The 13,922-nt window shown below is 36.3% G+C and overlaps 1 protein-coding gene and 1 long non-coding RNA gene across 2 annotated transcripts in view; one reads left to right on the top strand and one right to left on the bottom strand.

The window, feature by feature from the left end:
- Nucleotides 1–2,774: 2,774 nt before the first annotated feature.
- Nucleotides 2,775–13,922, top strand: part of LOC146467990 (calcium/calmodulin-dependent protein kinase type IV-like) — a 15,055-nt gene continuing 3,907 nt past the window's right edge. Inside the window, exons 1-9 of the mRNA XM_085124734.1 lie at nucleotides 2,775–2,976; nucleotides 3,174–3,252; nucleotides 7,279–7,341; nucleotides 7,924–8,006; nucleotides 9,206–9,278; nucleotides 10,134–10,178; nucleotides 11,188–11,314; nucleotides 12,318–12,393; nucleotides 13,464–13,584. Of these exons, the coding sequence (XP_084980860.1) occupies nucleotides 2,897–2,976; nucleotides 3,174–3,252; nucleotides 7,279–7,341; nucleotides 7,924–8,006; nucleotides 9,206–9,278; nucleotides 10,134–10,178; nucleotides 11,188–11,314; nucleotides 12,318–12,393; nucleotides 13,464–13,584 (747 nt within the window). The 5' untranslated portion in view covers nucleotides 2,775–2,896. The remainder of the gene's footprint in view (nucleotides 2,977–3,173; nucleotides 3,253–7,278; nucleotides 7,342–7,923; nucleotides 8,007–9,205; nucleotides 9,279–10,133; nucleotides 10,179–11,187; nucleotides 11,315–12,317; nucleotides 12,394–13,463; nucleotides 13,585–13,922) is intronic.
- The window catches only part of LOC146467991 (uncharacterized), a 9,974-nt gene continuing 922 nt past the window's right edge, over nucleotides 4,871–13,922 (bottom strand). Inside the window, exons 2-3 of the long non-coding RNA XR_014867538.1 lie at nucleotides 10,581–10,664; nucleotides 4,871–4,991 (exon numbers count right to left, since the gene is read on the bottom strand). This is a non-coding gene — a long non-coding RNA (uncharacterized LOC146467991). The remainder of the gene's footprint in view (nucleotides 4,992–10,580; nucleotides 10,665–13,922) is intronic.

The raw sequence follows: 13,922 nt of genomic DNA, 5'->3' as shown, positions 1-13,922 counted from the left end.
GAAGATCTAGGAACAAGTTTGGCATTTAAGGCGGGGGTCTACCTGAAAACAATAACTAAAAAACTATTATATATTTCAGTTATTCTAGCTTTTGTTGTTTGTTCTATCAAGCTCGTCACCTCCGCCGTTGGGATCAGTCTGCCGTTAATATTTTGTCTACTTGAAAGCCGTTTTCACGCCGCTTAAAATCGGTTCAACGGAAATATCTCGTTCGCGTTTCAAGCAATACAAAAACCCTATGCTCACTACACAAATCATTTTTTTGGGGTGTTTTGTAAATTTTGGGTGATTTTAAGGTATATTTAGGAGGAGAAAGTTTTTCTCAAAAGAGTAGTAAAATTTAGAGAAATAAGAAATATTGAAGATTTAGTGAAGTTTTAAAATTAGAATTTGTAGTTAATAATTAATAGACGGATACCAAGTTAGTCCACTAGAAACCCGGGGTGCTCTTGCGTGGGTATCAACTGTCTGTTAGTGTTCCAAAAATCATTTTCTTTCTTCTATCCATTCTTAAAACCTCTTCAAATTTCACTCAAATTCGGGTGTACCCCCGCCTTAACCATTTTTAGGGGAGCAGGGTTGGCGCAGTGGTGAGAGCACTCGCCTTCCACCAATGTGGCCCGGGTTCGATTCCCAGACTCGGCATCATAAGTGTGCTGAGTTTGTTGGTTCTCTATTCTGCTCGGAGACTAGTTTTTCTCCGGGTACTCCGGTTTTCCCCTCTCCTCAAAAACTAACATTTGATTTGATTTGATTTGTGTTGTGTTTAGTTGAGTTGATTTGAATTGCTTTGATTTAAAAGGGGATACCCTCGATAGGGATAACCTCCTGTTCATGGTATCGATGTTTACATTGATCAGATTGAATAAAGCCTTATTTTCATACGTGCCGGGGAGTAGATAGAGTAGTAGATTTGACCTTTAATTACGTGGGTGGGGTGGGGAGTTTGAACCTAAAATGTCAGGTTTACACCTTTCTTCGAATTCTTGTCTGGTGGAATGCACGTGATTCCTTATCTATGGTTGAGTTCATGGGGGGAAATGTCATTTTGTGTGCGACTGGCTAACCAAATTGGTAGCCTGCGCCGCAGACGGGATATAACCCCCGGAAATTACCGGGGATTACTGCGAGCGCATGCTACAAATTGACTAAATTGGGCATGTTTTTTAAATTTGATTGAATGTATATGTGAATGAACCCCCAGGTGGGTTACTCAGGTATAAACGTGACGGGGGGGTCCGACGTATTTTTTGGGGTCCAAAATTTTCAACTCCTGTATTTTTTTGGGTTAAAGATTTAACCGTGTATTTTTTTGGGTCTGAAAAATCTGCGCGTATTTTTTTATGTATTTTTTTGGGTCTAAAATGTCCAGTCTTGTGTTTTTTTGGGTGCACAATATAAGGTCCTCGTATTTTTTTTGGGTGCAAAATATTAGGCTCCGTCGGACCCCCCCCCCCCCCCCCCTCCTTCCCCCCGTCACGTTTATACCCGAGTAACCAACCTGGGAATGAACCACTTTCCAAATAGTGTATTCCAAAAAAATGGAACATTATTTTGTTTTTGGGGAGGTGGATTTGATCGTCAAATTCGGCGCTACAGTAAGGCATTTGAACGGCCTTATGGCCCGCGGGGCGGGAATTTGAACACGCCAATTTTCAAAAGCCAGGGGGTTTGCCCGCGGCCGGATGTTGAAGATCCAGTTTGATCGGCGCAATCACAAAAAATGCTGCGTAATGGTTTGACAAGCGTTGTCAGCATCAGAAAGCGTAACAAAACTTTTTTTGTTTTGAAAATATCCGTTTGATATTGAGCGCTGACCCTTGTTTTTTGAACCCTAAAGACAAAGAGATGGATACATCCCATTGAATTCTCACAAAGAAAAAAAAAAGGAAAGGCTTATGAAATATTATTTTCTTGTCAAACGATATTGCAACCGGTTTAAAATTAATTGCATTGACGGAAAATTAGGTTTCAGGAATTTTTAGTGTTTCAGCCGAATAAATGACTGTTAATATAGGTTTATAGGTGGTACAGTTCCTTAACTTCAAAACGGAAATTATAAAAACAAAAAGTTTTTTTGTTTTACATTGGAGTACTGTTTGCAATTCAAAAACATTCTCTGGGCTGGCTAAAATTTATTTTATAAGGCAAGCTTTCGACTGTCTGATGTTAAGACGTCGACAGTTAAATTTGCATGATTAAAGCAATTAATATAAAATATGAATGTGATAAATGATTGTATCCAGGATTTTTCTCTTTGTTTTTTTTCCTCTGTCATTTTCTATGTTAAAAATATACGGAACTTAATTTTTAAAATAACCAGGCTGGCACAGTGGACTGAAGTATACAAAAGTTTCTAAAGGCCCAAGCGTCTTTTTGAAAAAGTTCATTTCCTTTTTGTATGTGTTGCTGATTACATCACTAGGCTTTGGCTTGCCGATATTTTGGTAAATATTTACTTTTCCCAATAGTTACCTTGAGAAAAGGCACATCATAGTCGCCCGCTTGGCAATGTGAACTCTCGGAGCTGAAAAAAAGACAGAACAACTTGATCTCAAAATATTTTTAATTCCTCATAAGAGAAAAGAAAACCTAATTGAAGTTTTTGTTAACTAAACAGGAACGAAGAGTTCTTTAGTATCGTTAAACTTCATCGAAAGATCAAACGCCATTGCGAAATTGCTGCGAGCTATGATCCCATCAATGCGAATCCCGGAAGAACGCGTGACGTCACCACATTGTTGATCTCGAACTTTTGATCAATTTGTGGCAGCTGAATCGTGGGTAATCGATAATTTATTCCAAAGAGTTCGCTCTGAGTGATAGTCGATAGACAGTAGAAGGGCTTTGTTTGCGGCAGCTATCGCTACCGGGCTCGTATCATTCGCAACGAAACATGGCGAAAAACCTGTTCAGTTACTCCCGAAAAGGCGACATCAATGATTCATATAGCGTTGCAGCTGGGGAACTTGGAAGGTTGGTCTGAATCGAATCAAGCGATGCATCAGTGCGGTCGACTTGTGCGGTTACTGCAGTTGTCTAATTCCTGTCGATGGCTTTGATAAAGCTACTCATTGCATGTGGTTGCCTAACTTTGCAGAGTATAGGCTTAGTTTGCAATGTTTAAGTGTGATGTAAATCGACTGTTCGAATGTCCTTTTACTGTCTTTCAGGGGAGCATCATCCGTGGTCAAACATGCCAAGCACAAAGGCACCGGGAAAGATTTCGCGGTAAAGATGATAACCAAAACTGTAAGTGAAACGCGAACGTTTCGTTTTGCACTTTTTAAGTTACATTTTGAAAGCAGTAAGTAATTTGTCGGCTTGATTTCGTTCGATCGAAGCTGACTTCCTGTTGTTTCTTTCGTTGCTACATACATTCACCGGTCTTCTTGGTAACACGATTTTGGTTACAGAACTGTCATTGTGCAAATCAGCAGGGAAATAAACGCCGTAGTTATGGCAGTTGCTTTGTAACACACGGTATTTAAATTGCGTTCGTCCTAATGTTTCCAGTTAAGAAGATGTAATGTAATTTCGCCCAAGTGCCATTTATTCGATCGTGTAGCTTGTCCGCCGAAACAAACAACCTTTAATACGCGTTTCCAATGGAACCAAAAAAAAAAAAAAATGTCTAGACAAATTATGAAAAATAAACTCCCGTTAATTTTTATCTTTAAAAAATCCTGCTTGCGAAGCAGAAGTTAATTGAGTGATTTGAGAGCGGGTAAACTCGTTCATACAAGTTTCAAAGTAATTGCTTTAATTTTCGCAAAGGCACAATAGAGTTTACAGGAATTGTTTATGAAGTCGCTGTAGTGTATACACGACGATACAAAGGCCGTTTACAAACTATAATCCAGTACGCCACCGGTTGAAGTGACTTTTGTTTCTGCTTTTGAGCTTATATTATTTTGTTAATTAAATGCTGTTCAAACTGCTTGAGTTTGTTGATCCGTTGAACAGTAAAAACACCGACAATACTGCATATAATTAGGCATTTTAATAACTTTCGGCTTCAGTGATGAAGACGCCACAAAAAATAATGCAACATTTCTGTTTTATCTGCACGATAAATAAATAAAAAAATAATAAATAAATAAATAAATAAATAAATAAATAAATAAATAAATAAATATTAGGACGAAACCTTGGTCACTTAAATTAAGTAAAGCGGTGATAAATAGTAGGCTGTCAGAAACATGACAGATTTTTGTCTGATATTCAATTTGTTATATTGTAAGGTTTTTCAGTAGTACATGGTATACTATTTTAATGCATTTTCTTCCGGTTAGCTCTTTACAGTTGGAGATATTATACACACTTGCAAGGACTTTGTTTTTGAAAGTTAAATTTCATCCATTAGAGGTTATTGAAATATTCAGGAGGTTTAATCACGTAAATCACCCTATGGGATAATTTGTATATTTACATGTAAATTTGCCATCTATCACTTATATACTAGTTTAATGCCAGCTTTCTCCATATTAGTTAAAATAAATCAGTTCTGCCTGTATGTGTGTCAAGATTTTAGTCCAAAATGAAAGCATTACCATTTTAAATTTTATTCAATAAGTGTATTTTTTCATGCATTTAAACATTATCAATTACCATTCATGCGATCATGTAATTCTTTGACTCATAACAATAGCACTAAGGAACTTGAAGATCTATTCAAAAATGGACCCAGGCATTGCACTGTAGCAATTAACTTAAAGAGGCATCAGGGATATTACGCTGGTGATCACTTCATGCAAAATTCTGTCTGACTTTCAAGTCTCTATATTAACCTTGAAATTAAAATTAATTATGGTTGTCTGAAAAATTAAATTTATAGGGTGACTTGGAGCAAATCGTAATTTGAGACAGAATAACAACAACTAATGCAAAATCTGCTCTCCCTGGATGTGCTCTCATACTTCGAAACATGCTGGGAGTCTGAGGTCTTCTTGGAATGAGATTTGACTGGATAACTTTTCCAAGGGCTGAACCTGTGTCACAAAGAAATAATAACGATAATGATAATGATGATGATGATGATGATAATAATAATAACAACAACAACAATAGAAGTAGCAGTAGCAGTATTACGTGTAGTAGTAGTGGTAGTGGTACTATTACTCTAGGATTTGGCACTTTACTACCATGGGATGATTATATCAATCATCATCATCATCATCATATTATCATCATCATCATCATCATCATCATCATCATCGTCATCATCATCTTTTATTGATCAATCTTATGCAAAAAATGTAACTCAAATAGCTAAAAAATGTGATTTAGGGTTACTTGAGATAAAAATAGACACATACTGTGCATCAGTATCCCTGTAATGAAAAAGTGACTAATAACTGTGAGATTCAGCCGTAGCTCTATTTGCTTATAATAGTCATATATACAACCTCCATTCTTTGAAAGCAGATTAGGACCCTAAAAATGGGCTGAATAAAATAAATGTTATTGAGAGTCGAAATAATCAAAACATTGAGTATTTATGGAAGACACAATCATTGAAACTGAAGACACAATTTTGAAGACAAGGTCAAGGCAAACAAACATTATAAGTAGGCAAATTATGATTATCTGCGTGAGAGAAGGCTAGCTTGAGAAGGACTGTTTGTGTTGACAATTAAGCTTGTGATCGTCTCTTCTATTATGAAATAAAGTGTTATTGTGCTTTTGTGTTGACATTGACTGAAGTGATGTTTGGACAACCTGAGCAGAAGTCATTATTTGCATCACAGAAACTTTGCTCACAGATCCTGGCTTTGAACATGATGTAGTTGGAAACACGCAAAGACACTTTTTGTGACAGAATTTACAAGAAAGAAAGCCTTTTATGTTCACAAAGAACTTAGCTTGTAATGTGTTACCACAGAGAAAAGTCGGGAGGATTATGTCTATGTAGTCTAGATAAATCCAGGTTTGAGTGATGTGATACCTGTATATCATTGTATCACAGTTTCAAAGTTCACTAAGGTCAATTTTTTTTGTACAGAAGTGAATACCATCAATACCAAAGAAGATTAAGATTAATAACTTTTATTATGAAATCAAGGTATTCAACATAATTCGAAGGATCATAATTAATTTTAAGTTTTTAAAACTTTAAAGTATGTAGTTACATGTGTTTTTAGTTATAGTTCTACAGCTTATGTTGTTTAATTTTAAAGAAAGCAGTATTCTAAATATTTTGATGCTTGCTGATTTAAAAAATTCTACAAAACAATCCTGGCCAGCCACTAGTTTAGCTCCATCCTTTCCCCCAAATGCATAGAAAATTGGCTTTTTAGTGACCCCCCCCCCCCCCGCCCCCATCACTTTTACATCCAGGGGGGTGAGTATGGACATTTTTTGGACTTGCAGAATTTACTGTATGTTAATCTATGTATCATGCAGTTGCACAAAATATCCATCACTTTTACATCCAGGGGGGTGAGTATGGGCATTTTTTGGACTTGCAGAATTTACTGTATATTAATCTATGTATCATGCAGTTGCACAAAATATTCACCTCCCCCCCCCCCCCATACACACACCGTCACACACATACACACGCAGAAGGGATTGGAAGTTCCAGGTCATGGGAGGGTATCTGAAATGCCAAAAAGTTTAAGTGCATACCTAAAATGAAATTTCCAAAAAGATATGGGAGCTTAGGAAAAATCCCTTGTAATAAGAGAGGTTGTGTAGGGGGGGATGAGGAGGTCTCAAAATTTAAGGGAACATATGAATCTGAAGTGGAATTTCCAGAGGGGTAGGGGCAGGGTCTTTGAAACATCACATCCATGGGGGGTTTCATGATATTTTCTGAAGCTTTTACCTTGGGAATGTACAGAAAACAAAGGCAAGCATTCATACCCAATTGGTAGTTTCCAAAGGCATTGAGATTGATATGCAAGAAGCTAAAGGACCACCTCTGAGCAAATCTGAATTCTAGACACAATAAGAACAATACAAAATCTGATCTCCTTGGATTGTCTTATTCTTAGAAAGGTGTTGGAAACCTGAGTTAGCCAGACAAGGATAAACTAATACTGATAACAAAATGTTTATTTAATCTGATAAACTGATCAGCAGATCTAAAAATACAGGTAAAAACGGTTGATTGGCCTTAAAAGATATAGGCTGATTAACCTACAAACCAGGCATTTGGTGAGTGTGTTATTATTAAAACAGGAAAATGTCATCTTAAGTACATGAATTAGAATTTTTATTGTATTTTCTCTCAGAATTATTTTTTTTTAACTTTTATTCCTTCTTTTTCTATAGGTGGACCAAAAAATTATTAGTACTGAAATTGGCATCCTTCTTCAAATGAGACACCACAATATTGTAAGTTTACATACAAAAAATGCCCTTAGTCTGTGCTATCTGCTGGGCCAACTGGTCAACAAGCACTTGTTCAAAGAGCAAGTTGTCCACAAAGACAACTGGAAAGTGATAATCTATACAGTACTGTAAAATTCTGAATATAAGCTCCCCAGGGCCAAATGTTAAGTGACTTATTGGGGCTCATTTGTTGGGGATTGCATGTAAAGTTAGAGAGGCTGTATTATTGGAAAGAATGTTTGCCAATCAAATCAATTTGAAACACCAAGCTACTGCTAACACTAACAATGGTTCTTTATTCAGGTGGGGAGGGGGCATCTTGTGGAAAGATTTTAGCATTTGGAATTTTGGGGGGTTTATATTTGGGGTTGAAGGGAAGGGGGCAGGTGTATTTGGAATATTGTAGAAACACAAGGCTGGCAACCAATAAGAGTGACTCACTGAAAAGTATTTTTATAAAATATAATTATAATCATGTTATTGATCATGAGACCCTGTCCACCTTTGGTTTGCAAAAAATGCAACATAGAAATTAAGTCACTTCATTATTAGCTCACAGTAGACCATGTTGTTTTTACTTTGAAGATAAAGTTGTATGAGATCTTTGAAACACCAACACACATTAACATGGTGCTGGAGTTAGTCACTGGTGGAGAGCTGTTTGAAAGGTAACTTACTATTATGACAACTATTTCACCAAATTATCATAATTTGCAACAATGCAATTAAGAAAACTTGTCAGACTGCCAGCTTGCCTGAAGAAACTGTGTGTTTTAATCCAATTAAAATTTGGTAGGTATCAAGTTTTATTTTAAACTTGAATTCTTTGTTTGAGGAGTGGGATATTGTGAATAATAAAATCGATGTTGCTACATGTATGCCATGAGCATCAGTTTACCATATGCACTCTTTGGGGTGCAACGTGAGCAAATTCCTGTGTAAGCTATTTTGTTAAGCTGTCCTGTGTTTTTTGATCTTTGACAGATCTTCGACATTCACAAGGGAGAAAAGACAGGGCTAACTCTGATAGTTTGTTGTAAATCCATAGGGGGGGGGGGGGGAGGGGTGTCATGGGAGTGTGTGGGGTCAGGGTACTCCTTGAAATATTTTGTTGATGGCTCGTGCTTTCAATCTGGTTTGTCCCGATAAGAGGAGGAGGAGGAGCAATTATTTGACAATAACTATTATTCTACAACCATAAAAATCTTTAAATCTTGCTGATTTAGTGATATCTTTCTTTTCTCCCTGACGCACCTACTCTTGCAATATTTTTGGTATAATGGCTCATATACCATGGCCACTAAGCTAATCAAAACTCTGGAACTGCATTATAGACCATTATACAATGAGTCAGTTTTAGGTAATGTTTAAAACACGAGCAGCAGTGTTTTACCGGGATTTAAAACCACGAGGCGCAGCCGAGTGGTTTTAGACCTGATAAAACACATGCTGTGAGTTTTTTGAATGGCCTCAAAAACATGCCTGGAAAAGTGTGTGTCAAGAGAGTTCATAACAATGATGCTTTTGTGAACGTTGGAAATTAGCATATGAGATAAACATTTAACACCGCATACTAATAAGGAGGAGGTTTTATCAGATATAAAACCACTGCAGGTGATGTTTTATCGACCATTTGATAGGTCATTGTTATTAACGAGTTTTTGAATAAATAAGATCATTTTAGCTACAATAGGTCAATTGGCTTATCATTTTTTGTTAAAATTCACACTTTGCGATTTATTTAAATATTAAATTCTTGATAGACATTTTGCCTACTAATACACGTACATGTGCAAAAATTTAACTTGTGGCTCAGAAAATTTCCTCAATAACAGGTTCATTGTTTTAATATATTATTTTATTACAGAATTGTAGAAAGAGGATACTATAGTGAAAGAGATGCTGCTCATGCCCTAAGACAAATATGTGATGCCTTAGCTGTAAGTCCTGTTGCTATAATTATTTCAAAACTCCTGCAATCTAGTTAATGTATATAATACTAGGATCAGGAGTAACTGAATGATATAAGTTGTAAGTATGTCAGTCTCAGATCCTTTAGGGTTTGTGCTACTCCTTGAAGTCCTTGAAAAGCCCTTGAAAATAATGAAAACTCCTTCAATTTTTGTTTGGATGGGAAATAATGTAGGATTGTATTAAATTACAGTAATTCAGGGATTGAGTGCAGATTTCAAACTCGGGGACAGATTATATCCTGGGGAGCTTTTTTAAAGTTGCTATGGACCAATGAAAACATTTCGAAACGTAGTGCAAGACAAAGTAAACTTGTTTTGAATACTGATCCTTGAAAACTCAGTTTTTAGTACGTGAATACTCCTTGAATTTTATGTCCAAAAACCAGCACGGGCTATGTCTTTGCTATTGTGACAGTTCCCTGCCTTCTGAGACCTTAATTAGTGATCAGGCTTATCCGTTGTTGTAAACAGGTGTACAAAGGAAGAACATTGCTGTTGCCAAATTGAATGGCTGTGGATGCTCGGTTGACTCTATTTGTTTCGAGTTATACAAAGAACAACAGGAGTCATAATTTCATACTTTGCTTGAATTGTTTCAGATTTTAATAGACAGTAAGTGACAATTAACCTAATTCAACAGATTAAAAGAATCCAAGCCTTCAAATAGAAAACTGTGCTTTTAAAAAGATAACCAGTCTGTATGCAAAATTAGGGATATTTAATGTGGAGAAATTTGGTTTCCAAGGTTATTAATCAACACTTGCAGCCCCTTCATTGATCTTAAATTGAACATCATGTATACTTGTGTTCTTTTCTTTTCAGTATGTACATAACCATCATCCTGTAATCATTCATCGGGATCTTAAGGTAGGCTGCGCTGACTTGGTGGTAACATGCAGTAAAATTTTGATTTTTACATCTCGTCCTCATATAAGTCTAATCCAGGCGGTTTGACCCAGTTTGTGTTCTTCACCAGTCTACATTCCTGCAAAAATTGAGCGAATCATTTGAAAACAACAATAACTAGTACTTTCTTGGTGTTCCAACAAGTGATGTACATAGAACATGATATAATTCTAATGAAACGCACCAGAATGTAATGGTTTGTTCATAATGTAAGCTAAAACTTCCTGAAATTTTGGTTGCAAATTAAATGGAACAGCTAGCTCCACTGACCAGGGGAACATTTCCTGAAAAGGGATGGATGCACCGCTGAAAGCGATGGACCTCTGTAACTGGTCAGTCTGATCAGAATGAAAATTTAGTTACCTTTCCATCATCAGAAAGTTATCATTTCCAGTATGGCTTCACCAGCTTCAAGATTCCATCATGAAAGAGTTTACAAGGATTTATCTGAAAAAATCAATGAGTGATGTATTCAGTACATCATTGAATACATGTAGAGTGGCTTTCAATTAGTGTCAAAACTAGATCAAATTTGAAAGGAAATGTGATGTTTTTTTTTTTTTTTAATCAAATCTGCTTTGGTTTTGCTTTGTTTTGCCCCGTCATTGATGTGCAATTTAGATACTGTAGCTTTTTTTTTGTTTAGCTCAGATTCACTAGAGTTTTTGCAGGTGGCCTTGAATTCCTTCAGGAAACGGAAATCTTGCCCATAATCATAGCTTTTTATAAAAAAAAAAAAAAAATTAAGCAATCTGAAATGCACCATAATTATAATAGGTTGGTTATGCCCCAGGCTCTTCAATTTTGGTGTCGATTTTATGACATTCAGAGAAAATGCCAGCTCTAATTAAATTTGGTAATTACCCTGAGTTTCTTCGTGCAAAGTGTTACAGTTCTTAATATAAGTTAATAACATAATCATTTTTCTTATTTTGTTGGCTTATGTGTTTTTTCTCTTTGTGTTTTCAAGCCAGAAAATCTTCTGTACGAGAACAAAAGTGAAAATGCAGAATTGAAAATTGCAGATTTTGGGTTGTCAAAGATGCTGTATGGTGACGAGAACACAGCCACGGTATGTGGGACACCAGGATATTGTGGTAAGCTAAACTACCATGCCTTTTTTTAACTACCTTGTCTTTGATGGAAAGACCTTCCAACTCCTTTAAAAAAAACTCATACAAAGTGTGTCTGCTTTTCCGAAACAAATTATATGTTATTTACTGGCAGAACAACAAATGAACTAATTTTCTTTTATGCTGACCTCGTAACATAAGTTAACATTTTACAATTTATAAGTTCTTCGTTCCTTTTGCTTTTTCATTTTTTTTTTTTTTTGCCTTTTTTGCCTGCTATCTAGAATCTAAATTAGGCAGGGAGCTAACAAGATAACCAAATGGTTCATTTAGGTTCCTTGCTTGCACATTATTTTAACTAATAATTAATTTAATTAAATGTATTACCACTACAAGATTGTAAGAATCAACTATGTACAATTTGAAAAAAAGCACAAATAAAGATTATTATTATTATTATTATTATTATTATTATTATTATTATTATTGATAGATGTATATTTTTTTAGTCAGTGACACAGGCATGCTTGGAAAAAGAAAATCTGAGTTCTCCCAACAGTAGTCAAACCTATGACCTTCTGATTACTAAAGGAAGTTTGGATGCTCTACCCCTGAGCTGATATGCCTGTTTCACAATTGAATAAGTAAATAAATAAATAACCTTTATTTGCCCTCGGCAGTGTTTTTGGCACAAGTGCTTGCAGTGGGGCCAAGCATTAAACTTCACAAAGAAATAATTTAAATTGAAAATAACATGGTAAAAATCCCAACTGGCTATTTTCAAGCGAGGCCGACAAGTTGAACTCAGGGCTACCGAGAAACAACTCCAGCTAGTGGTCAGAGCGGGACTTGAGCCTGAGGCCTCCGGATTTCAAGTCCGGCGCCCTAACCACTTGATCACGTTGCCTCCCTGACTGAACATTACCTCAGTCTATAAACTAATTTTTATTCACCAGTCTCAAAGCATAACATCAGTTTACTATGTGTAGTAATTTGATTTTTAATCAACTGTTTCATCCCTTCGTAGCTCCTGAAGTGTTGATGGCAAAACCTTATGACACACAAATCGACATGTGGGCAGTGGGAGTCATTGCTTATATACTGTAAGTACACTATACATGAGAGGGAACTTACGCTGCGACAATGACGACAGCAACCACAACGCTGTAAAACAATAGGTTAAATGAGCAAAAAGAGTCGATCTGCACATGCGTTTTAAATTTTGGTACATTTCTTTGCCATATCCTCTGAAAACAATGATGTGGAATGACCAAATTCAAAGTTTTGTGGAGAACACAAGTATGCGACGGTGAAATTGTCATTCTCATTCTTAACTTGAACACATGTATGCCTATCAATTTGGTTCCTGGGTAGTTTGCAGTTGAATGAGTTGAAATAATCGTAAAGTAGCATAAATTAAACCTATTTTCACGTGTTATTTTCAAATGATATTTTTTTTGTTTCTGTCGCCATTGTCATTGCTTAGGTTCCCTAATAATAGTTTAATAGTTATAGTGCATGGAGGGGCCTGGGAATCCTGATGACAACAACACAAGAAAGGAATTGTTGTCTTAGTGTTACAGAAAGTGCTGTCATCTTTTTGACCATCCTTTCTGGGGTGCATTTATACAAAAACCAATGAAATACCAGGTGAGCTGTCACACGAAAACATGATATTTTCACACGTGAAAATAACATGTTATCTTCACATGTGAAAAGATCATCGTTGCTATGGCCTTTTGCAATGATTTGGTATTTCATTGGTGTTTATATAATAAACAGAATATTACATGGCCACTTGGAGATACGGAATTTCTCTTCTCATCTTGAAAAATATTGTTTTCAACACTCAAAGAGAAATTTTGTATCTCTGCACGGTCATATATTATCCTCTATATATCAAAATGCATATTCTCCTAACTTGTCTACTTACATTTCTTATGGTATTAGTTCGGGGAGTTTGTGTAAATGTTGAGGCATTTTATCTCTGGTGATCATTTCCTATATTCTCGTGACCTATGTGTTTCACAAAGAAGTGACATTTTAGGGAGAATTTTGAAGCTGGTCACTATTGGGTCTTTTAGCCTTAACCCCATAAAAGGGGTTTAGTAGCTGCCCATAGCAGCTTTGAAGTTGCCTTCTACTTGATTGAAAGTTTCCTAATACCTTGCAGACTATGTGGTTTTGAACCTTTCTATGATGAGCGCGGTGACCAAGCCATGTTTCAAAGGATCCTAAAGTGCGACTATGAATTTGTGACTCCCTGGTGGGACGAAGTGTCAGAAAATGCAAAGGTGGGTGACACAAGCAGTTCCTGGTCATTTTGCTACGACTGGAAGTTGATTTTGACCGTAACACCCCTAACCAATATCACAGCTTATCACTAAATATATTGAGGTAACAATTTTTTAGCTAAGAAGCAATTTTTCCTAAATTTCTTGTGGGATGCATTTATGTTGGAAGTTTTGGCCATGCATCCAATATTGCTATCCAAGATTAGTATTAATCTACTAGTGTTCTATCACGAATGCCGTTCTCTGATTGGCTACGACTGAGAATAGATAGCGAGTAGCGGTTTTCAACAAAATGGTGGCCGCTTCCTTGCATTTTCGAAGTGTCTGCGATGAGGATA

Source organism: Pavona decussata, unplaced genomic scaffold, assembly GCF_977016875.1.
Source record: "Pavona decussata unplaced genomic scaffold, jaPavDecu1.1 SCAFFOLD_133, whole genome shotgun sequence".
Taxonomy (NCBI): Eukaryota; Metazoa; Cnidaria; class Anthozoa; order Scleractinia; family Agariciidae; genus Pavona; species Pavona decussata.
Note: the sequence above shows the minus strand (reverse complement) of the source record. Positions and strands in the feature narration are given on the sequence as shown.